We start from the raw sequence: 24,316 nt of genomic DNA on the forward strand, positions 1-24,316 counted from the left end.
CTATGGAGCCTATCACTGGAGTTTACTACTTATTAGTGCTTTTTTTCCTCCTCAGATTATCTCGAAGTAATTTATTTGTATACATGTAGAGTGTTCAGTACCATGTACTTGTTACTAGGATATACATATTTATGTATAAATTATATATCATAATTATATTATATGTTATATATTGTGATACATAATATATAACAATTATATATTTTATATTATATGATAATATATAAAATAATTATATAAATAATAATATGGAAATAATTACATATATTTTTATCCTAGTACTTGATACTAGGATATAAATGCCTTAAAGACAGGGACTGTCTTATTGTTATGTATGTCTAGTGCTTAGCATGATGTCTTGCACTTTTAGGAGGAAAAGAGAGAGATATGGATCTGTGATTTCATTAGCGTGGAAAACTCCTGTTATGGAAACTCCATTCAGTGAATGCAGAGTAGTAACCCCACTGGAACTTGTGCTCTTAGAGAGTTGGTGGGGACATTGAGACATTGTGATTGGCCTATGGTCTCACAGCCATTATATGTCATAGGTAGGACCTGAGGCCTTCTTAACAAGTCCTCTATCCTCTGTCCTCTACATATACCATGCTGCCTCTGATCTTACACATGTAATAGCATGTTACATGTAACATGTAGCAAATGTTGACTTGAATTGCTATATAAAGACACATTTGATTTGGTTACAATACATCACAGGCCCACTAGCCCCTCTTGGCTCTGGAGATTTGGAGAATGGGATTGGGGAGTTTCTCTTGTGGGTTCTAGTCTTGACATGCAGACAAAGATCTCAGGTAGTATATGCTAAGTTAGTAGTAATAGAAATAGCCTTAGACTTTGAACTTGATGTGCTGAGTCAGGGAAGAGTTCCTTGTGTGCTTAAGTGGTAACTTCTAAGGGACCCTTACAGGTTCAGTGGGTCCAGGTCTAAGTAAGAGTTTGGGCTAGTAGTTTCCCTCCAACTTCCCAAATCCAAGGTAGTATTTATATAGAAGACATCGTTGTATCATATCTGGTAAGAAATGTATATGTACTGCATTCAGGATTTAACGTTAGTATTCAAGGCCTTATTTCATTAAAAATTCAATGTAAGTTAACATTATGAAATGACTGCTTTTCCCCCCCAAATTATGCTGTAGGCATAGGAGGTTGAATCAGTAAATTGAACTTTTCCTTTATCTCTCCTTTGGCTAATGGTTTCTATGGAAAATGACTGATTGATTTCTTTCTTAAATGTTGCTTTAGGGTTTAGAGACCTTATAGGTCATGTTTCAGCTTATAGCAAGTTTTTATAGTTCAAATATAAATTACTTTAAATGTGGATTTTGAAAGGGAGTTTAAGGTTAAGTAAAGTTCCAACTTTTTAGACAATTTATAATCCCACAGGCAGCAGTCGTGCAATAGTGATGAAGGCTACTTAAAATGGGACATGGTAACACATACCTACTACTTCTAGGATGTAAAGGGAGTAGATGTTTAGTAAATACTTGTTGATTAACTGAGTTAAATATTGGTTTAGTTGTTGGAGATAGCATTTCACCATACTATCAAAGCACTCATCCCCATCAGCAGCCATATGAGTATAAATCTAGGGCAGATATCCGATAAGTCCAACAATTTCATTTTATAAATGTGGAACCTAAGACTCAGGGAGGGTAAGTGATTTGGTAAGATCACAGAGGTGGTAAATATCAGTGGCAAGATCTGAACCCAGGTCCTCTGACAAGAGCACCATTGCTGCTTCCACCAAAGCAGAATATTCCTCCCTTGAATGGAACTGTTGTATTGATAATGTTGATGAACCACAAGCAATGCAAAGTCCACTTACCCCTTTTTTCGACTAACAGCTGTGTACCCTACAGCAGAGACAAACAAGATGGCAAGCAGGCCTGTAACAACGCTTAAGCCAATAGCAGTTTTCTGCAGAGCGATTGTCCTCCAAGTCTTGTTTCCTGTTACCAAATTTGAAAAGTTTTTTAGTAGTTAGTTTGTGAAATGTTTGTTCCCCCAGTTCAGGAAAGTCATATCCAGTCATAATTTAATATTCATTATTGAAAAGAATTCTACCCTAAATCTAAGCAAAATCTGCTCTATAAAAAATGGATCATGGAAAACTGGTCTTTCTGTTCCTTATTAGGTGGAACACACTAAGGTAGTATCTTTATTGGGCTTGTTTCTTGAATGGGAAGAAACAACTATCCAAATGTGTAAAATAACCTGCTAGTGTCTATTCAAGGGAGATATTACTCATCTAGGAAAACTATTCTTTGATTCTTTCAAATCACCCTTAGATCTCTGTGCTAAGTACCCTAGACTTAAGGATTTCCAGAGTTCTATTTTTCAGCAATGGATGAGATTATGAAGCTTCTGATTCCACTTCAAAGAACCACTCTTTAATCTTGGTGAGCAACCACAAGGCAGCTTTTGGACACATGAATTTGTCAGAAGGCAGATGGGATTTTTTAGAAGAGAAATCACGAAGTGGTCTACCTTTCTCCATTATTCCTGGGTAGCTCAGTGACATAGACAAGGATTATTCCCTGATTTCTTGTTTTAAAGATGTCTCCTACTGTTTTGAGCTCTAATAGAAAATGCAGAGATTATGAGCTTAATGAATGTTGAAGAATCTCTGTCATCCTGCAGAAGCGTTAGGTAATACAGTGGTGCTTAATTTTTTTCTTAAAGTAGATTCTCTGTAGATTCACTTGGCTGCTGGTTTTATAATCTCACCTGACTCCTGATTGAAAGTGTCCACAAGCATGTCCTGTGTAACTGTCAGAGACCCGTTGTGAGGTTCTGGTGTCACTCCCAGGAGTTTACACATCAGTGGGTAAATGTGAATGCTGTCAAAAGGCTCTGCCACATGATTCTTCTTGAAATCTGGTCCAAATGCTCTGAATATCATTTTCATGTCCATGTCTGCATTATCAAAGCCATGATCCCCTTTGTTGACATATAGTATAAACCGCTAGAAAGAGTCAAGAGAGGTTACAATTCTATGAAATGAAAGCATATTATTGTTAATCTATAGTATTTGTGTAATACCTTACAACTTTTGAGAGTCATAAGGTTTCTGTAAACATTAACTACAACACCTTTCCCCCTTCTCTGGGACAGAGAAATATCCAGAAAAAAGATCCCTCTTTTTGGATCCAGAAACAAAAATTTCCATAATTTTAGATAGAGTGTAAAGAGTACATATTCATTTAAAAAAACTAGAGGGAGTTAGGGGAATAAAATATGCTTCCTGTAACTTGAAGGCCAAGAATCAATCATTGTTCAGGACAGTCATTGATGATGATTGTTTCAACTTTCCCCTGTTTCTTTTTACACACATCAGCAAGCAATCCAAATCATAATTTTCCAATAGCATTGAAACACTGACTGTTCATCTCTTACCAGAATTAATAAATTTTTCATTGTCCAGAAAGTATAGCGCCCTCCACATGGTAGCAAACAATCTGGTTTGATGAATACAGAAAGGCTAGACCTATGTAATCCAAACCATAGGTTACTTGCTGGCTATTTTTTAGATCACTACTCTACGGAAGGTATAGTGCTAAAAAGACAAAACAAAAAGCAGTCCCACTATGATAACAGGTCAAACATAGTCAACCAGAGCTTTAGGGGTCGTCTTGATAATTTGAAGAAAGCCAAAATCTACTTTGATTTGTCTTGCTTTGTGTCAGTAATCTTTCTGTGTTACAGAGTTGCATCTTTGCTACTCTAACCTATGAACTTTTCCTACCCTATAGTTCCTAGATTATTGATTTCTCCTTGCAAAACATTCCTTGCAAAACAATAGCTTTGTATATATTTTGAATTAATTTTATTTCTGCATGATGTTCTAGCTTGGACCCTTCCCACCTTTCAATAGAATTCAAATTCCTTGAGGGAAGGGAATACTATGATTTTTGTCTTTGTGTCATCCAGTGTCTACCGTTGTACCTGGCACACTGAAAGCATATAATAAATGCTTGTTATTGCTATTAAAAGGAACTTGGGTCTTTGTGGTGAAATGTGTTAGTATAAAACACAAAAAGGGCTGATTCTTTTGAAAAACTGTTGAAGCAGAAGGTATTCTTTGCAAAGACTTTATTGTTAAAGGCATTTTAAAGACTGCTTCCTATGAAACAAGGATGATTTCCGGATTGTACAGCAGAACTTTGATTTTCCAAGATTCTACTAATATGTTGAACAATCAATTAACTGGAATTTTAAAGTGTGCTTCACCATTTAGAAAAAGAAACAAATCACAATAAAATAAATTAGTGTTGAAGATTTAATTGAATTTGGCCCCATCTCTTAACTTTTATATCTGTGGTCCATTACATGAAAATGGTTGTTTTTGATGGTCCTGAGGCAATATGAGATCCTCAGTAATCAAGAAAGGACAAAATTATTTATTCTATATGGTAGGCAAGGAAATCAACATATATTTTAGATGCATTTTTTTTTTTTTTTATCCAGAAGGGATGAAGAGAAAGATCTTGCCACCCAGTCTTTGGCTAACTAGAAAATTACATTAGTCAGAATACTGTATTTTATCAAGTATTTTGGTCAATCATGTTTACTATGTGGCACAGTGGAAGACACATTAGATTTAGAGTTAGAATGTCTGGGTTCATATCCTAGCTCTACTATTTACTTTTGGTGTGACCTTGGGTAAGACTCTTTGGTAAACTCCTTCAGGTCTTAGTTACTTTATATGTAAAATGAGGAGGTTAGACTAAATGGCCTTGAATGTTCCTTCCATCTCTAAACCTACATGTAATTTAGAAATCTATAATTTAGAAATCATTTGTCACATCCCCCTACGATTACAGTGAGCAGTGGATGACACCATTCATTTCCTAATTATTTAGAAATATAATTACTTAGGTCTATAAACTGACTGAAATGATTGAACAACAACAAAATTGACTAACTGACTACTAAGTATCATGGCTTCCCAAATCCAATACATCATCAAGGATAGCATTAAGGTGACCACAACGTATGGAATTCAAAAACATCTTTTAGAATGTATCATTGAACACACTGAGCACATTTCCACCAGCCCCAGGAGGCAACCGTTTGTTTCACTTTGCCTTCTCAATCTGGGCACTCGCTGATCATCATACATGTGCGTAGGCATTGCTAGGCCATAAAAACAGTTACAATATTAGCTTTACATCTAGATAAGTGGACAAGAGTTCTGTGTGTTATCTGTGAACTAATTCTTTGTAACACAAGGGAGAGTCAATGAAGGAGGTAAATTTAAGCTCATTTTTGAAATATTTCATTTCAGAAACATGATACATATGACAGCTATTTTGCAAGGGCAGTCAGATGACTGGGCAGTGGATAGATAGAACACTAGACTTGTATTAGGAAGACCATGAATTCTACTTCAGAAACTTACTAGCTGTGTGTCCCTGGGCAAGTCATAGACCCTCTTGACCTCAGTTTCTTTCTCTGTAAAATGAGAAAAATCAGAACATCTCTGCCTCAAGGTTTTTGGGAGGCTCAAATGAGATACTATAATTAAATGCTTTGTAAACCATGAAGCACTCTATAACTATGAGCTGTTACTACTGAGGATTATAGTTTTTAGAATCATAGATATAGGGACACAAAGGGATCCTAGAAACCATTTAGCCCAACCCCTTCATGTTACAGATGAGGAAAGTGAGATCCAGACAATCATATTTAGGTATAGTCACATACACATAATGATAGACATTAGCAACAAATTTAGACTTCACATTTTTATTTTAACATAGCTTTGTTCACACTTTTTTTTTCTGGCCTAAATTAGCATTCAATACAGTGTGATGTATTGGATAAATGTTAGTCTTGGCATCAGGAAGACCTGAATCCAAGTCCTGTCTCTGATGTATATGGACTGGGTAACTATCACGGAATCAACAATAATTTAGTAAGTGCCTACTATATGCCAGGTACTGTGACACTGGGTACAATGATGAAATAATCTCTGCCCATAAGGAGTTTACATTTTCTCTAGGGAAATTGCCTCTATCTGTATCTGTCTGTCTATCTATCTGTCTTGTCTGTCTGTCTATCTATCTATCTATCTATCTATCTATCTATCTATCTATCTATCTATCTATCTATCCATCCATCCATCTATTTATTTTATTGGCAAATCATAAGATTATAGATTCTGAACTGGAAATAAAGCTATAACATCCAGCACCCTAATTTTACAGAGATGCTACATGACTTGGCTAGAGTCACAGAGCTATAAGTGTCTGAGGATGGATTTGAACCCAGGTTTTTTGGACTCCAAGTGCAGTGCCCTATCTAGTATGCCATCCTGACATGAAAGAACTGAGGCCCAGGGGCCTTGCCTAGGGTCATATAGATAGTCAGTGTCTGAGGTAGGACTGGAGCACAAGTCCTGTAACTGTATAGTCAGGCAACTCCAGTATTCCAGGTAACTTTAAGACTGTACATTGCAGATTAGTTGTCATTGAATCAGAAGAGGAAATTTCCACACTGGGATTTCTATACATAAATGAAATTGGAGTTCTGGGATAATGAATTTTTATTTAGTAAATATTTAGTAAAAAACAGACCACCAAGTATATTCACATCTCATTAAAAACACTACTATTTGGTGATAATTTTTCTCCAATTTGTTAGTATAAGCTAGTGAGGAAAATGGTCTTTTGATTTCTTGAAGGGGCATATAAACCAAAAACTTCAATTCAGTTCAACAAATATTAATTAAATGCCTCCTATATACAAGGTACTCTGCTAGGTGCTGAGGGATTATAATAACTGAGAATCATAGGTCTAGAGGTAATCTGCTTTTGGAGAGTGAGTGTGAAGGAGTGAAGAGGAGTGGCTGTGTTTTATGAATCAGGGGTAGGGATTTAAAGAGAGAGCTCACTTTATGATTGAGCAGAAAGGCACATCACTGAGTTTCCTGAATTCCTGTACAAAGCTGAAAATGGAACATGTGATTCCTTTAAGCTGGTTGCATGAGTTTCAGGATCCCCAAGACAAAATTTCATAAAAAGACCCTTGTTATATGCTAATTGAAAATCCTATCTCGAGGGGATCATCTCTTGTCCGAAGACTGATGTTCCCCAAGGTTCTATCCCTGGGCCTTTTCTAGTTTCTTTATTTTTTCCCTTGGCAATCTCATTCATTCTTTTATGACTTCCAACACCAGCATTTATGCAGATTCCCAAACCTGCATCTCCAGCCTTTACCTCTTCTCTGGTGAGTTCCAGGCCCAAATGTCCAGCTGCTGGGGTATCTCTATGTGGATGTTCCTCACTGTACCAGTCTGTGGGCTCCCCTCCCCATTATAAAATAAATTACGTCTAAGACTCATCCTTTGTCATCTTTGTGCCTAGCATATAGTAGCTCTTTAATAATTTAAAAAAAATTGAGTTCAGTTTACCCCCAAACCCACATATTTTCAAATGAACTTACCCCATTAATACTGTAGCCAGGGTCACCATAAACCAAGATGGGTAGAATACGGCTGTGTTTGGCAAAATGGAAATGCTCTGGAAACTCTTCTTTCTTATATACATTTAAGTGAGGATGTGCATTTTTTAATGCATTGTAAATGTCTGCCTCTTTCCCTGGCTTGGGAAGAATCATACCGAAACCCCCATAATCCAGTATATCAAATTTCACCAAATCTCTAAATTTAATGTAGTTTTTCAGCAAGATTTCGGTAACATTGGGCTGCTTTTTCACTGTGGTCATTCCATGGTCTGATGTAATGATGACATTGAGGTTGTCCTTCAAGCCATTCTTTTCAATGGCTTCCACTAGGTAACCAAGAGTCCTATCAATTTGCTGGATTATAATTCTTCTGTTTTCTGTCTCAGGGCCTTTCTTATGTCCAACACTGTCAGGTTCTCCATAGTAAAGAGTTACAAAATCAAAATTCTCCTTGGTGAACCAGTTCATGACAATGTCAATATTTTCCCTCCATTCAGTCTCATTGTCATCAGGATGGGTAAAGGACTCCAAAAGAGATCTCTGCACAACCTCCCCACTGTAGTTTGCACCTCCCCCTGGAAAGTGGAATGAAGCAGTTTTCCTTCCCTATAAATAAGAAATGATTTTTGAACATGATTTGACTGGAACATTTTTATGTCATATTCAGAAGAAGCAAAATATAAATTAATGGTCCTTCATTATAAGTTCACTTAATATGCAAGCATATTGCTAACCCAAAACAAAGTGGGGCATCATTAGGAACATGGGATGATGTTAACAACTGTACACACAGACAAGTTATAGATGGAATATGACTTTATAGTCCTTTTATTCTTTAACTCTCCCTAGGCTATTTACAGCATATATACTGCAAGAGTTTGATTGGTTTTCTGCCTAACTAAGCCATGAAAGCTTACTTTAATGAAGTGTTTCTTAGGTTCCACAAAGTTCTCATGTAGGACAGGTCCTGGATAGGTCATCTCATTACCCATCTTGCTTCTAGGCAGAACTGCATCTGACCCATGCTAGACAGAGAGGGCTCTGTCCTATTTTTAATAATACTACTGTTTCCTCCAGGCATCCATTCTTGTTTCTTGTATCCTTACCACAAAGATTTTCCTTATATTTAAGACCCCGAACTTAGGTGTCTATCTGTCTATCTACGATTTCTTTGAATATGACCAGCCACTCTTTAAGACCTCCAATTTCTGTATCAGAATGCTACATTATATACTAAACTCACTGAGGGCATATAATGTGGCTATAGCTTTGACTTTCTTTGGCTCTTTTGGTTAATAATAATAATAATAATGATAAAGGTAGCTTCAGAATGATAGAACTATGAAAATGATTGAATCTAATCTAAGTGCCTGCATTAGCCATTAGAAGGGAACTAGATCTGTTGCTGATAGTTTTTGTAAAGATGAGAAGCATAGAGGGGCGGAGCCAAGATGGCGGAGTGAAAGCAACGACTCACCTAAGCTCCTGGACAAACTCCTCTGGATATCTCTGAAAGGAGAATCTGACCAGACTTTGGAGGTGTAGAATCCAGTGGGTGACAGACTTTGACAGATTCGGAGCCCAGGTTGGACTGGAAGGTCCACGGGAAGGATCTGTTCCGCGGGGGTAAGCCCCCAGAGCACAGCGCAGTGCGGTCAGCGCAGTGGGGCAGAAGGGACCTGAGAAGCCCGAGAGTGGCGGGCGAAACCAGCGGAGCAGGAGACAAGCCAAACCGAGCCGGTGAGAGCTGCTGAGCACCAGATATCAGCGCAGCAGCCCTTGAAACCTTCAGCCTGAAGACTAAACTTTGGTAAGTCACCTACTTGAACTTCCGGGAGCCAGGATGGCGGAGTAATCAGTAAATGCTCTCTCCTCCCCGCTGATGACCGTGAAAGAAACATGAAATACTTCCCCAGATAAATCCTGGATCAGCGGGAACAGCAGAAGGGGGCAAATAGTCTCATAACACCAGAGGCTAGAAAAATAGCAAAGGGGGATTCTTCCTACTGTGGCAGAGGTGATCTGGAAGGACAGATGACCCAGGGCAGAGAAAATTCGCACTGAGACCCAGGCAAGCCTCAGCGCTGGGAGACGAGCCCCAGGAGACGAGCCCCAGGAGGGGCGGGAACACACATTAGCTTCTAGGCGTGCCCCAGCCCTCCAGGGGAAAAGGGAAGACAATAGGGAAGCTAGGATCACCATCCCCTGACCTTGCCTTTGCCTCAGGTCAGCTGAGGAGATCTCCTGAGACCAGACCACCCCTCCCACACACCTAACAAGCTAACCCCAGGGTTGATCTGGGAAACAAAAAACAAAAGCCTGCTTTTAGCCTAGACACACATCAGCTCAACTTAAAGATCTGTACCTTAACACTCAGCCAACATCATGAATAGGAAAAAGCAGACGAAAAGTGAAAAAACCATAGAATCTTTCTATGGGGATAAGGACCAAAACATAAACACCAAAGAGGTCAGAGCTGAGACTGTACTTCCATCTGAAACCTCAGAAGGGACTATGAATTTCTCGCAAGCACAACTGGATTACCTGGAACATCTGAAGAAGGAAATAAAAGAAAAACTGGCCAATGATTTTAAAATTATAAAAAAAGAATTCACTGATGAGAACATCACTCTGAAAAGGAAAATTGAACAAATGGAAAAGGAAGTTCAAAAATTAACTGGAGAGAATAATTCCCTAAAAGGAAGAGTTAATCAAACGGAAAAGGAAACCCAAAACCTAATTGGGAAAATTGATCAGATGGAAAAGGAAACACAAAACCTAACTGGGAAAATTGGTCGAATGGAAAAAGAAGTACAAAAATTAAATGGAGAAAATAGCTCCTTAAAGGGAAAAATTGGTCAGATGGAAAAGGAGATGCAAAAGCTAACTGAAGAAAACAATACGATGAAGATTAGAATTGGGCAAGTAGAAACTAATGACTCAATAAGGCAACAAGAATCAGTCAAACAAAATCTAAAGAATGAAAAGATAGAAGAAAATGTAAAATATTTAATTGGAAAAACAACTGACCTGGAAAATAGATCCAGGAGAGAAAATTTAAGAATTATTGGCCTGCCAGAAACCCATGATGAAGAAAAGAGTCTGGACAATATCTTCCAGGAAATCATCAAGGAAAACTGCCCAGAAGTACTAGACTCAGAGGGCAAAATAGTCATCAAAAGAATCCACTGTTCCCCTCCCGAAAGGGATCCCAAACTCAAAACCCCAAGAAATATTGTTGCCAAATTCCAGAGCTATCAAGTGAAGGAGAAAATACTACAAGCAGCCAGAAAGAAACAATTCAAATATCAAGGACACATAGTCAGGATCACACAGGACCTTGCAGCTTCTACACTAAAAGATCGAAAGAATTGGAACCCAATATTCCGTAAGGCAAAGGAGTTGGGACTTCAATCAAGGATCACCTACCCAGCAAAGTTCAGCATAACATTTCAGGCAAGGAGAAAGTCATTCAACGAAATAAGGGATTTCCAGAGCTTCCTGACCAAAACACCAGAACTCAATAGACAATTTGATCTTCAAATGCAGGTCTCCAGAGAATCATAAAAAGGTAAACAGAGGGGAAAAAACAAAAACAAAAACTTGCTACTCAATTAGGGCAAACTGTTTACCTCCCTATAAGGGAGAATCTTGAGAAATGTGCAGCTATTATGATAAAAGGGATATATGTAGAGGGAACGGGCATAAAGTAAATGATGTCATGTCAAAAATATGATTTAAGTATGAGAAGGGATTGTAATAGGAGGTGTGAAAAGGGGGAAGCAGAAAATGGCAAATTATATCACAGGAAGAAGTACAAAACTATAGTAGAGGGAAGGAGGGGAGGGAGATGAGCATTGTTTGAGAGGTACTCTCATCTGATTTGTTCAAAGGAGGGAACAATAATCTTAAGTAGATAATCCTAACTAGCTCTACAGGTAGTAGGAGGGGAAGGGGGAAGAAAGAGGAGGGTGGCTAAAAGGGAGGAAAGAGCAATAAGAGCAAAGGGGAGTAAAAGGGAGGGGGGCTAAAAGAAGGAGGGGAAGGCTGCAGGAGGAGGGGGAGAAAAGTGAATACTATTGAGGAGGGGAAGGGAGACGGGAGAGCTAAAAGCACAAATGGTGGGAAAGAGGTTGTAGGGAAATACACAGATTGTAATCATAACTGTGAATGTGAATGGAATGAACTCTCCCATAAAACGGAGACGGATAACAGAATGGATTAAAAGCCATAATCCAACAGTATGCTGCTTACAAGAAACACATTTGAAACGGGGGGATACACATAGGATAAAGGTCAAAGGATGGAGCAGAATATATTGTGCTTCAGCTCATGTAAGAAAGGCAGGAGTAGCAATCCTAATCTCAGACAAAGTGAAAGCAGAAATAGATCTAATCAAAAGGGATAAGGATGGAAACTATATCCTGCTAAAAGGCACCATAGACAATGAAGCAATATCATTACTAAACATGTATGCTCCAAGTGGTATAGCATCCAAATTCTTAGAGGAGAGGTTGGGGGAGTTGAAGGAAGAAATTGATAGCAAAACTATACTAGTGGGGGACCTCAACCTCCCCCTCTCTGAACTCGATAAATCCAACCTCAAAATAAACAAGAAAGAGGTTAAGGAGGTAAATAAAACTCTGGATAAGGTAGATATGATAGATCTTTGGAGAAAATTAAATGGGAATAGAAAGGAATATACCTTTTTCTCAGTGGTACATGGAACATTTACAAAAATTGACCATGTACTAGGACATAAAAATCTCACAATCCAGTGCAGAAAGGTAGAGATAATCAATGCATCCTTTTCAGATCATAATGCATTAAAAATTACATGTAATAAAAGGCCATGGAAAGAGAAACCAAAAATCAATTGGAAACTAAATAATCTAATTCTAAAGAAGGGTTGGGTTAAAGAAGAAATCATAGAAACAATCAACAATTTCATTCAAGAGAATGACAATAGTGAGACAACATACCAAAACTTATGGGATACTGCAAAAGCAGTTATTAGGGGAAGTTTTATATCTTTGAATGCTTACATAAATAAAATAGAGAAAGAGGAGATCAATGACTTAGGCTTGCAGTTGAAAAAGCTAGAAAAAGAACAAATTGAAAATCCCCAAGTAAATACCAAATTAGAAATACTGAAAACCAAAGGAGAGATTAATAAAATTGAAATTAAGAAAACTATTGAATTAATAAATAAAACCAATAGTTGGTTTTATGAAAAAACTAATACAATTGATAAACCTTTGGTCAATCTGATTAAAAAAAAGAAAGAAGAAAATCAAATTACTAATATTAAAAATGAAAGGGGTGAACTCACCTCCAATGAGGAGGAAATTAAAACAATAATTAGAAACTACTTTGCCCAACTTTATGCCCACAAATTCGATAATCTAAACGAGATGGATGAATATTTTAAAAAATACAAATTGCCCAGATTAACAGAAGAGGAAGTTGAATACTTAAACAACCCCATCTCAGAAAAAGAAATTGAACAAGCCATCAATGAACTCCCTAGGAAAAAATCTCCAGGGCCAGATGGATTCACAAGTGAATTCTATCAAACATTTAAAGAACAGTTAATTCCAATACTACATAGACTATTTTTGAAAATTGGGGAAGAAGGAGTCCTCCCAAATTCTTTCTATGATACAAATGTGGTTTTGATACCCAAACCAGGAAGAGACAAAACAGAGAAAGAAAATTATAGACCAATTTCCCTAATGAATATAGATGCAAAAATTTTAAATAAGATTTTAGCAAAACGAATACAGCATCTTATCACGAGATTAATATATTATGATCAGGTAGGATTCATACCAGGACTACAGGGCTGGTTCAATATTAGGAAAACTATTAGCATTATCGATCACATCAACAACAAAGCTAACAAAAACCACATGATTATCTCAATAGATGCAGAAAAAGCTTTTGACAAAATACAACACCCATTCCTACTAAAAACACTGGAGAACATAGGAATAAAGGGAACTTTCCATAAAATAATAAGCAGTATCTATCTAAAACCTTCAGCAAGCATTATATGCGATGGGGATAAGCTAGATGCATTCCCAATAAGATCAGGGGTGAAACAAGGTTGTCCATTATCACCACTATTATTCAATATGGTACTAGAAATGTTAGCTGTAGCAATTAGACAAGATAAAGATATTCAAGGAATAAGAATAGCCAAAGAAGAAACTAAGTTATCACTCTTTGCAGATGATATGATGATTTACCTAGAGAATCCCAGAGATTCAAGTAAAAAGTTACTTGAATTAATAAACAACTTTGGCAAAGTTGCAGGTTACAAAATAAACCCACACAAATCTTCTGCTTTCCTATATATTAGCAACAAAGTCCAACAGCAAGAGATAGAAAGAGAAATCCCATTTAAAGCTAGGGTAGACAGTATAAAATACTTAGGAGTCTACCTGCCAAAACAAACCCAGGGATTATATGAACACAATTACAAGACACTTTTTGCACAAATAAAGTCAGATTTAAGTAAGTGGAAAAACATTAGTTGCTCATGGGTAGGCTGTGCTAATATAATAAAAATGACAATTCTACCTAAATTAATATACTTATTTAGTGCCATACCAATTAAACTATCAGACAATTACTTTCTAGAGCTGGATAAAATAATATCAAAATTCATTTGGAAAAACAAAAGGTCCAGAATATCAAAGGGACTAATGAAAAGAAATGCTTGGGAAGGGAGCCTAGTGCTACCAGACCTCAAACTGTACTATAAAGCAGCAATTATCAAAACCACTTGGTATTGGCTAAGAAACAGAGAGGTAGACAAGTGGAATAGACTTGGCACTCAAGATGCAGTAGGCAAGGAATATAGCAACCTCCTGTTTGATAAACCCAAGGACCCCTGCTTCTGGGATAAGAACTCATTGTTTGACAAAAATTGCTGGGAAAACTGGATAACAGTGTGGCGGAAATTAGGCATAGACCCATACCTGACACTGTACACAAGAATAAAGTCCAAATGGGTACATGATTTAGGTATAAAGATTGATACCATGAATAAACTGGAGAAACAAGGAATAGTGTATTTATCAGATCTATGGAGAAGGGAAGAATTCTTTACTAAAGGAGAGATAGAATGCATTATGAAATGCAAAATGGATAACTTTGATTACATTAAACTGAGAAGTTTTTGCACAACCAAACCCAATGCAACCAAAATTCGGAGGGATGTAGTAAATTGGGAAAGAATTTTTACAGCTAAGCTCGGGGATAAAGGCCTCATTTCTAGAATATATAGAGAACTGACTCAAATGTATAATCATACAAGTCATTCCCCAATTGATAAATGGTCAAAGGATATGAATTTCAGAGGAAGAAATTAAAGCTATCTATAATCATATGAAAAAATGCTCTAAATCACTATTGATTAGAGAGATGCAAATCAAAACAGCTCTGAGGTACCACATCACACCTATAAGATTGGCAAACATGACAGAACAAGAAAATGATAAATGCTGGAGAGGATGTGGGAGAGTTGGAACACTAATTCATTGTTGGAGCTGCGAGCGCATCCAACCATTCTGGAGAGCAATTTGGAACTATGCCCAAAGGGCTACAAAAATGTGCATACCCTTTGACCCAGCAATATCGCTACTAGGACTATATCCCCAAGAGATCATAAAAATGGGAAAGGGTCCCACATGTACAAAAATATTTATAGCAGCACTCTATGTAGTTGCCAAAAACTGGAAGTCAAGGGGATGTCCATCAATTGGGGAATGGCTGAATAAATTATGGTATATGAATGTAATGGAGTACTATTGTGCCATAAGAAATGATGAACAAGAAGACTTCAGAGAGGCCTGGAAGGACTTATATAACCTGATGCTGAGTGAAAGGAGCAGAACCAGGAGAACTTTGTGCACAGCAATGACCACAGTGTGCGAGAGTTTTTTCTGGTAGACTTGGAATTTTGTAATAACGCAAAAACTTCTTATAAAAAAAAAAATCCCAATGGTGGTTCTCAAGGCAAAATGCCTTCCACACTCAGAGAAAGAAATATGGAAGTCACTCACAAAATGTAGCAGATCATGTTTGTGTATGTGTATCTGTTTGTGTATCATGTTCTGATTTGTTATACGATTTCTTTCATTTATTTTAGTCTGACTACATAGCATGACTATAGTGAAAATATACTCAATAGGAAAGTATATGTAGAATCTGTACAGAATTGTATGCAGTCGTGGGGAGGTAGGGGGGTAGTGGGGGGTAGGTGTGGGGGGGATAAAATCTCAATTGTATGGCAGTGATTGTTAAACATTAAAAAAAAAAAAAAAAAAAAAAGATGAGAAGCATAGCAGCCAGAGAGCTGGCCTCAGAGTCAAGGCAACAAACAGTTATTAAGCACCTGCTATGTGTCAGGCATTGTGCTAAGCACTGGAGATACAAAGAAAGGAACAAAAAGTCTCTACTCCTAAGGAGCTCACAGTCTAACAGGGAAGACAACATATAAAAACACCTATGTACAAAAAAGATATGGACAGCATAAATTGGAGGTGGTCTCAGAGGGAAGGCATTGAGAGTAAGTAGAACTGGGGAAGATTTCTTGCAGATGGTGGGATTTTTGCTGATACTTGTAGCCAGGAAAGTCAGGAGGCAGAGAGTAGGAGAAAGAGAGTTCCAGGCATGAGTGATAGACAGTAAAAATTCCCAGAGTTGGAAGATGTCAGAAATATCTGGGGTTAAGTCCTCCTCACTGGTTATGTGATCCTGGGTAAGTCACTTAAACTCTCAGTGTCCCAAATAAACTCTCTTAAGATGCTTAAGTTACAGAGAAGGTCTTGATCCATATGGGTCAAAGGAGTTTCTTCCTCAGGGTCACCCTATGTTGATGAAATTTCCCATCTTGTCCAAAAAAGAGATAATTCAACATTACTTGATTTTCAGTGATAAAGGCATAGCATAAATTTCTTCCATGATATACACTGATCATTCCAATCTTGCACCTGAATGTAAATCATTTAAAGCAATCACTTCAACTACTTTATTTTTGGAGAGGAGCAGGTTTTTTGGTTTTATCTAGAATATTCGTTTGAAGAGACAGCATTGATAAAGTGAAGGCCTTGAAATCAGAAAAATCGAGGTTGAAGTCCTGACTCTAATCTCTAGTAGCTGTGGAACAATAGGGAAGTCACGTAGCCAACCCATCAGTGCCCCTATTAATTCTCTAAGACTTGCCGTTAAAGGTGGGTTGCTGATCTCTGCCTGTGGAGCATGTTTCTATACCACAAGTGCCTGACATTGATGATTTAAATCATAGGTTTGGTCATTCCCTTCCCCACAAAAAAGTTAACTTGAACGACATTTTCTACATCATCTTGGATTTGAAAATGTTGAAAAATATTCTCAAACCAAAAGCATTCACTGGGCTATAGGTGGGGTAGGTGCTGAGAGGAAAAAGGGAATAAGAATGTTACCTTTGAGTAAAATTGAGGAAACAGGGACTTCTGTATTGGAAGGAATTGGGTCCTTGAAAATTTGGTCAGTAAGTGAAAGTGGAAAACTAGACCTAACGTTCAAAATCAAAACTTTTCTCATTCTGTGGAAAGGCAAGGAAAGCAGCTTGGTGGCTATTTGTGCCCATGCCCTAGTTGAGTTGGTCTCTTGCCTACTGGTGAGAGAAATCTTACTTCCAAAACATCCATTTTCATTTTCATCAAAATGATGACACTGGTTAGTTACATTCTGACTTTTGGATATTTGAATGCTTTAGTCTGTGTAACCTATACCATTACCACAGAAAATGCTTCCTGATGTTATTTGAGTTTCCAAAGCCATCTAATAGGTAGTTTATTCATGCCAATTAGCAATAGACAATAAGATTACAATTGTTAAAGGACAGTGTATTGTGGTTTTCAATATAAATTTACTTTCCCTGGATGATGAAGGCAATCACCATGAAAATGCCTACTGCTACTAGTTTTTTTCTTCTTTTATTTCTTCTCTTTCTCCACATTCTCTTTCTCCTCTTTCTCTTCTCTTCCTCTTCCTTTTGTGCTTCTATTTTAAAATGAGTGTTGCTGATTTTTTACTTCTAAGTTCCAACATTCTCTCTTGATAGAATCAAATTATTCAGAACAAATATATTAATAGGGTTCCATATTGGTTTAATATTTGGTCTACCTCTCTTTTCAGGGATCAGTGATACTGTTTTCAATGTGTGCATATTTTTTTAGTAAGACCTAAGAACAACTTGATAATGTGAAAGTGAGGCTGAGAGAGGTTAAATTACTTGCCCAGGATTACACAGCTAATTAGGTATCTGAAGTAGGATTTGAACTTAGGTCTCTTCTGACTCCATCCACTGCATCTAGCAGCCCCTCTTTCCGCACGGTTGGCTCCATTTCAGCCTTCTCAAATTGGATGGGTAGTAGTGAATCTAAAGGATTGATTCCAATTTTTTTTTTTAAGTAGAGGGCAGCTCATTATTTTTAGGGCCTTTATTATTCACAGCAAGGAGAGGACTTTGGCCAACACTGAGATGTATTATTTAGGCATTAACATTCTTCTAGGCTGAAGCTGTTGGCACCTTCCTCCTTCCTGCTTCACTGAGTTAGGATGGGATTTTCTTGGAGATTTGGTTAGTGCTAGGAAATGAAAATCTGGCTGTCAGACTTCACACAAGATTCAAATCCCCCCTTGGTAGTAACCTAATGCCATACTATTACTGATACTTATCAGCTGTGATTCTATTACTTAGCTTATCCCTTCTGCCCTTTTCCCCTATTAACATTCCATATAAATCTTTTGGACACAGGCGAAACATTCCTTTATGTCTTTATGGTTTCTGAGTCTTATAGCCATGGCTGGATGAGTTTCTCGGAGGATCAAGAATTTAGAACTTTGTGAAATATCCCTGCCATTCATCAAATTCTTTTCATTGTGCCTTCATTTAAAGTCTGAGCCTGCTCCAAATGAAATGCTCTCATTTTTTGTACCTGATCATTAGCAAGGTCTTGCCAGAGCATAGATCCACTTGTATGCTGTGAATGATGGGATGTCCATTCCTAAAGGCAGTCGAGGGACTCAATCATTATTTAAACTTCATCCACCAAAGGTCCATCAATTACCATGCATCTTTATATACTCCTGCAACATTAGTCTCATTGAAGGAAAATATTTCATCCATATTAAAGTTTACTGCATCAGTCTTACAAAATCATCTGGAATAGACTCTGCAGAGGGATGGATTTCCTGATGATAGAGATGATACAAACTACCCTCAACCCAGTCATGAAGGAGACTTGCCTGATAATGTGAGCATGCTTTCAAAAGCCAAATTGGGACACGCGGGGTCATTGTTCTTAGGAGATTGACCTATGGCCATGTGTTCCCACTAATTGTGGCAGATTTTTCTTTCTCTCCTGAGGGAACTGGCTGCCTGCCCTGAGTCTGTGGCAGAGTCCATAGACCACTGAGGGAGATGCAACAATTTGACATTCACCTGCCAAATGAATAGCAAGTAATCAAATCATTCTTCTACCAGATGCTCTTTCTGCACAGCCCCTTACAAATTCAGCCAAGAGGAAGAAAGTTCAGCATATGAGTAATGTGTAGAAGGAAAAAAAACCACTGGAGTTCTCAAATGACAATAAGACAAATACTATGAATAAGACAAATGACAGCGAAGGAATAATGCCTGAGTAAGACAACAGAGAGGCTAAAGGATTTGAATAGGAATTTACGGAAAAATATTCAAGTCCCACTTAAAAGTCCAAAGGATTAAAGAATATTAGAGCTGGAACATGCTATAAATTTTCTGTCCCATCAGCTCAGCTCATTTTATATATAAGGAAATGGAAGCAGAAAAAAATGAAGTATCTTACTTGAGGTCACATAGCTCCCTAGGGTGGTAAAGTCAAGGACAGAATCTGGTTCCTCTGACTTCTCGAATTTTATTAAGCAATGTCTCTCCTGTAATAACCCCTTCTTTCCTCTGACACTGCTACCACTCTGGGGTAGAACTTCACGCTTGGCCTTTTGGTTGGTCTCTCTGCCTCAAGACTTAGAGACTTATCTCTGAAATTATCTATGATTTATCCTGTATATATTTTGTTTTTGCATAGTTGTTTACATGTTGTCTCCTTCTTGTCCATTAAATTGTGAGCTCCTTGAGCACAGTGACATTTTTTTTTTTTGCTTTTCTCTTTATCCCCAGAGCTTTGCACAGAGACAGATGATGCACAGAGTATGTGATAGAGCTGATGCTAGTTAATAAATACTTGTTGATTTGGTATTCCTTCTACTACATCATGAAGAAAGCCTGTCATGCCATATTGAAAACTTTGGGACTAGTGTTTTTAGGTAGAATTTATTTGATGAGAATATTTGTTTCTTATTTTCTGTGTTGTAAGTTCAGAAATAAAGGGAAAGGGTACAAGAGGGAGGAATCTAAGAAGTAGGAATGGGGAGGGAGGGGGAGAAAATCTAAGACTTTTGGAAGTGACTGTAGACAATTGAAAACAAATTAATAATAAAAATTTTAAAAAATTAAAAAAGAAGTAGAAATGGCATGAATGAGTATCTATCTATCTATCTATCTATCTATCTATCTATCTATCTATCTATCTATCTAGAGAGACGGACAGACAGACAGACTCATCTTTGGGACCTGAAACTTCCCTAAGAGTCTCTACAAATTTTCGTTGTCTGAGATCAGTTCAACAAATACCAAAGTGAAAAACATCCTTTAGGATAAAAATTCATGGTAGTTTTTTGAAGGTCAGAGATAAGGCATTAGACTGAAAGGACAGAACAAAAGGGAGTCTTCTTTACCAGTATCCCTTGAAGGATGGTGTATAGTCAAAATTTTGATCCTATAACTAGTAGGAAAGTGAAATATTGTAGACCTGGGGATTAGTGACTGAGGAAAGTCTGCCCAGATCTGAATTCTTCCATTTTTGGGACACAGGTGAGTATTATATTGGATATCCTTAGGGTATTAGCATTCATTCAGCCCTAGATTTTCCTCCTAAGCTGGTGACAGTCTTTTAGCTTGAAAGCTAAGAACTTTTTAAACTTTTCCCCCCACTTAGTAGAATTTTATCTTTTCTAATTACATGTAATGATAGTTTTCAACATTCATTTTTATAAGATTTTGATTTCCATATTTTTTCTCCCTCCCTTCCCTTTTCCCTCCACAAGACAGCAAGCCATCGGATATAGGCTATACATGTACAATCATATTAAACATATTTCCACGTTAGTGATGTTGTAAAAGGAGAATCAGAACAAAAGGGAAGAATGACAAAAAGAAAAAATGACAAGAAAAGAGAAAATAGTATCTTTTGATTTGCATTCAGAATCCATAATTCTTTCTCTGGATGTGGGTAGCATTTTTCATTATGAGTCTTTTGGAATTGTCTTGGCTCATTGAATTCCTGAGAAGAACTAAATCTGTCAAAGTTGGTAATCACACCATGTTGCAGTTACTGTGTGCTGTCCTCTTGGTTCAGCTCACTTCATTCTGCATCAGTAAATATAAGACTTTTCAGGTTTTTCTGATATCTGACTGCTCATCGTTTCTTACAGAACAATAGTATTCCATTACATTCCTATAGCACAACTTCTTTAGCCATTCCCCAATGGATGGACATCCCCTTAAATTCCAATTCTTTGCCACCAAAAAAAAGAGTTGCTCTAAATATTTTTTGTATATGTAGGTGCTTTTCTCTTTTTTATTATTGCTTTGGGATACAGTCCTAGTAGTGGTATTGCTGGGTCCAAAGGTATGCACACTTTGGTTAAACTTGGGACATAGTTCCAAATTGCTTTCCAGAATGGTTAGATCAGTTCACAACTCCACCAACAATGCACTAGTGTTCCAGTATTCCCACATCTTCTCCAACATTTATAATTTTCCTTTTTTGTCATATTAGTCAATTAGATAGGTGGTACCTCAGAGTTGTTTTAATTTGCATTTCTCTAATCAATACTGATTCAGAGCATTTTTTTATATGAGCATAGAGAATTTTAATTTCTTCATCTGCAAATTGCCTGTTCATATCCATTGACCATTTATTAATTTATCAAAATCATCTTTGATATCTGACCAAGTTTGAAGTGCTCCATAGTGTCTGCTTTAGCTTGAGTCATGGCCGTTGGAACAAACTGTTCTCATCTACCCATTTCACCAGGGGAAGTCTTCCTATGCTTGGGATGGACATCCCTCTAATTCATTGATGGGTTTGAGACCTCTTGGTTCCCCCTGACCTGGTTTTGCCCATCGGCCAAGCTGGTTTTATCGGGGTATGGCTGTTACAATGCTGTTGTTACCGTTGTTCATTATTCATTCTCCAAGAGGACCAATGACATCATGAGGGTGATATCTTGACTTGTCTGTGAACTGAATATAAATGAGGAAGAGCTGCTTAAAGTTGTCAGCCTCTCTCCTCCAGAATCATTGAAGTCTAGGAGCAAGACAAAGGTCAAGGTAATTGGTGATGGTCTAGGATGCAGTGGGTGACCTCAGCTCTCCTCAGTTAAGGCCTTTCCCAGGTCTGTTTGTCTGAGGCTGTGCCCATTCAGTGACTAAGGGCTAGGTTAGAGTGAGACAAGAGATAGCTCAATTTACAACATCATGTGTTTGTGGTTTGTCCTTTGTTCTCATGACATCATGACCATGACATCAGGAAGATTATGCCATAACTTGCAGGTGAATTGGATTATAGTGAGGGAGGGCTGTGCAAAATCAGCAGCCTCACTTTCTCCTCCAGAGCCATCTGGATCCAGTGGCCAGATATAGACCAGGACAACTGGAGATGGCTCAAGATGCGGTGGGAAACTTTGGCTTTTAAGCTAAGGTCTTTTCCAGTTCTCACTTTGACTGAGGCAATGCCCATTCAGTGATTGGGGCTGTTTAAGAAGTGAGCCAAGGGATGGCTCCTTTAATAAAAAAAAAAATCAAACCAAATTGGGAGGGGGAGACCTTTAGAGTCTGACCAAAAGAGAAACAATTACTATTTACATTCACTCTGAGTTATCAGGGCCCCCCAAATAACCAGTAAGTGATGTTTGAACAGGGACCTATATTATTATATTATCAATTAGAGCTATATTGAATTGGATTCCAGGCATGGTCTTTTAGAAAGAAATCTAGCCAGTAAACCCCAAGATATCAAGGTAGGCTTCAACCATCAAAATTTATCTTCCTTTGGGCAGAATACTGTCAGGTAAGGGCATGACACCCCGAGAAGAGAGAGGAGAGGAGAAGAGAGGAGAAGAGTTGCCCAACTGAAACTGGCCAGTTGGGTCCCCATTGGGCAGCTTGGAGTACTCGCAGGTTGTATGTTCATTCTTGAAGCAGACTGTGACATCGCTTGCAAGTCATGGCATTGTCTTCCTAATGTCATGGTCCTCTTCAAGAAGGAAGCACAAACCACAACCCTCATAAAGGTATCTGGGAGGGGAAGACCCTCAGAGTTTCTGATAGGCACAGAAAACTATTGCTATTTACACTCATTCTAAGCCGTCAAAACTTAAACAATGAGCGACAGAGGCTTGGGCTGGAGCTATTATTGGCCATTCAATGGGAGCCTGAGTGATTTGGGTTCAAATTAAATAGCTCCATTTAAGACTCAATGGGATTTTTAAAAAGCCTATCTTTCCAGAGCTATAGTTAGAGAAATAAAAAATGAAAACTGCATGGGACAAAAAGTAAATTGCCCCATATTTTTTGGGGAAAATGTCTTAAAAATAAATAAAAATTAAAGAGAAGAAGGAAGAAGAGAAGGAAGAACAAAGAGGAGGAGGAAGAGGAAGAAGAGGAGGAGGAGATAGAGAAGATGAAGGAGAAGAAAAAGGAGGAGGAGGAGGAGAAGAGGGAGGATGAAAAGGGGGAGGAGGAAGAGAGGGAAGGGAGAAGGGGAAGGAGGAGGAGAGGGAAGAGAGGAGGAGGAGGAGGAGGAGAAGAAGAAGAAGAAGAAGAAGAAGAAGGAAGAAGAAGAAGAAGAAGGAAGAAGAAAAAGAAGAAATAGCAGCATTTCTTGGGTTCCAAGAGGTCAGAGAGGTAGTCCTCTCTCAGTAAAGACAGTTAATACAAAATATTCTCAAAAAACCTGACAACTCTTTCCCACAAATACACATATCCATGGGAGGAGTAAGCTTAAACTTACAACATAATAGTAGTGAGACACACAGCTGCACATACTACAGCTTTTTGAAGCCATGGGTGAGAGCTGAATGGCAGAAGTGCTAGTGCTCCTTGAACACCCTATACACCCTAAGCCATCATGTACGTAGATGTTGAAGATACAAAGATGAAAAATTACACTGTCCTAGGGTATCTCAAAGCCCTTTGGTGTAGGACTCTTTCCTTATTGATGGAGATGAATGCCCTTCCCTGCATGAGGAGTGGGGCAGAGTTGGTGAGAGGTAAGAGCTTCAGTTCTCAGCAAGTCCCCCTTTGGGGACTTTTTAAGCCAGAGTCCCTCTTCCAGACTCTTTAGGGCAAGTCCCCTTTGAGTCTTCCTTTGTGGCTCTTTAGGGCCATCCCCCTCTGGGGACTCATCAAGTTTTGAGAATTCCTCAGGACTTTTCAAGTGGTGAGTTGCTTGAAGCACTCATGACTTTCAACTTCAAGAGAGAAGAAGAAGAAGCCAACCTCACTTCAGGTTGCTGAAGGAGAAGACTTAGGGAGCACATGATAGGAGTGAGATGATGTCTCATGTCCTGATTCCTAGTGTGCTACTTTAGAAATTTTAGGGAGCTTCTCTTTGGGTGAGATCCAGGACACTCTCTGAGCTAAATGACTTCGTTCCCAATGGGAGAGCTCTTC

General features: G+C 38.1%; 1 protein-coding gene across 1 annotated transcript in view; it reads right to left on the minus strand.

Moving 5' to 3' along the window:
* LOC140504313 (ectonucleotide pyrophosphatase/phosphodiesterase family member 7-like) overlaps positions 1–24,316 on the minus strand; it is a 56,803-nt gene that overhangs the window by 1,624 nt on the left and 30,863 nt on the right. Inside the window, exons 3-5 of the mRNA XM_072609152.1 lie at positions 7,465–8,091; positions 2,746–2,983; positions 1,844–1,967 (exon numbers count right to left, since the gene is read on the minus strand). Of these exons, the coding sequence (XP_072465253.1) occupies positions 1,844–1,967; positions 2,746–2,983; positions 7,465–8,091 (989 nt within the window). The remainder of the gene's footprint in view (positions 1–1,843; positions 1,968–2,745; positions 2,984–7,464; positions 8,092–24,316) is intronic.

Source organism: Notamacropus eugenii, chromosome 1 (assembly GCF_028372415.1).
Source record: "Notamacropus eugenii isolate mMacEug1 chromosome 1, mMacEug1.pri_v2, whole genome shotgun sequence".
Classification (NCBI taxonomy): domain Eukaryota; kingdom Metazoa; phylum Chordata; class Mammalia; order Diprotodontia; family Macropodidae; genus Notamacropus; species Notamacropus eugenii.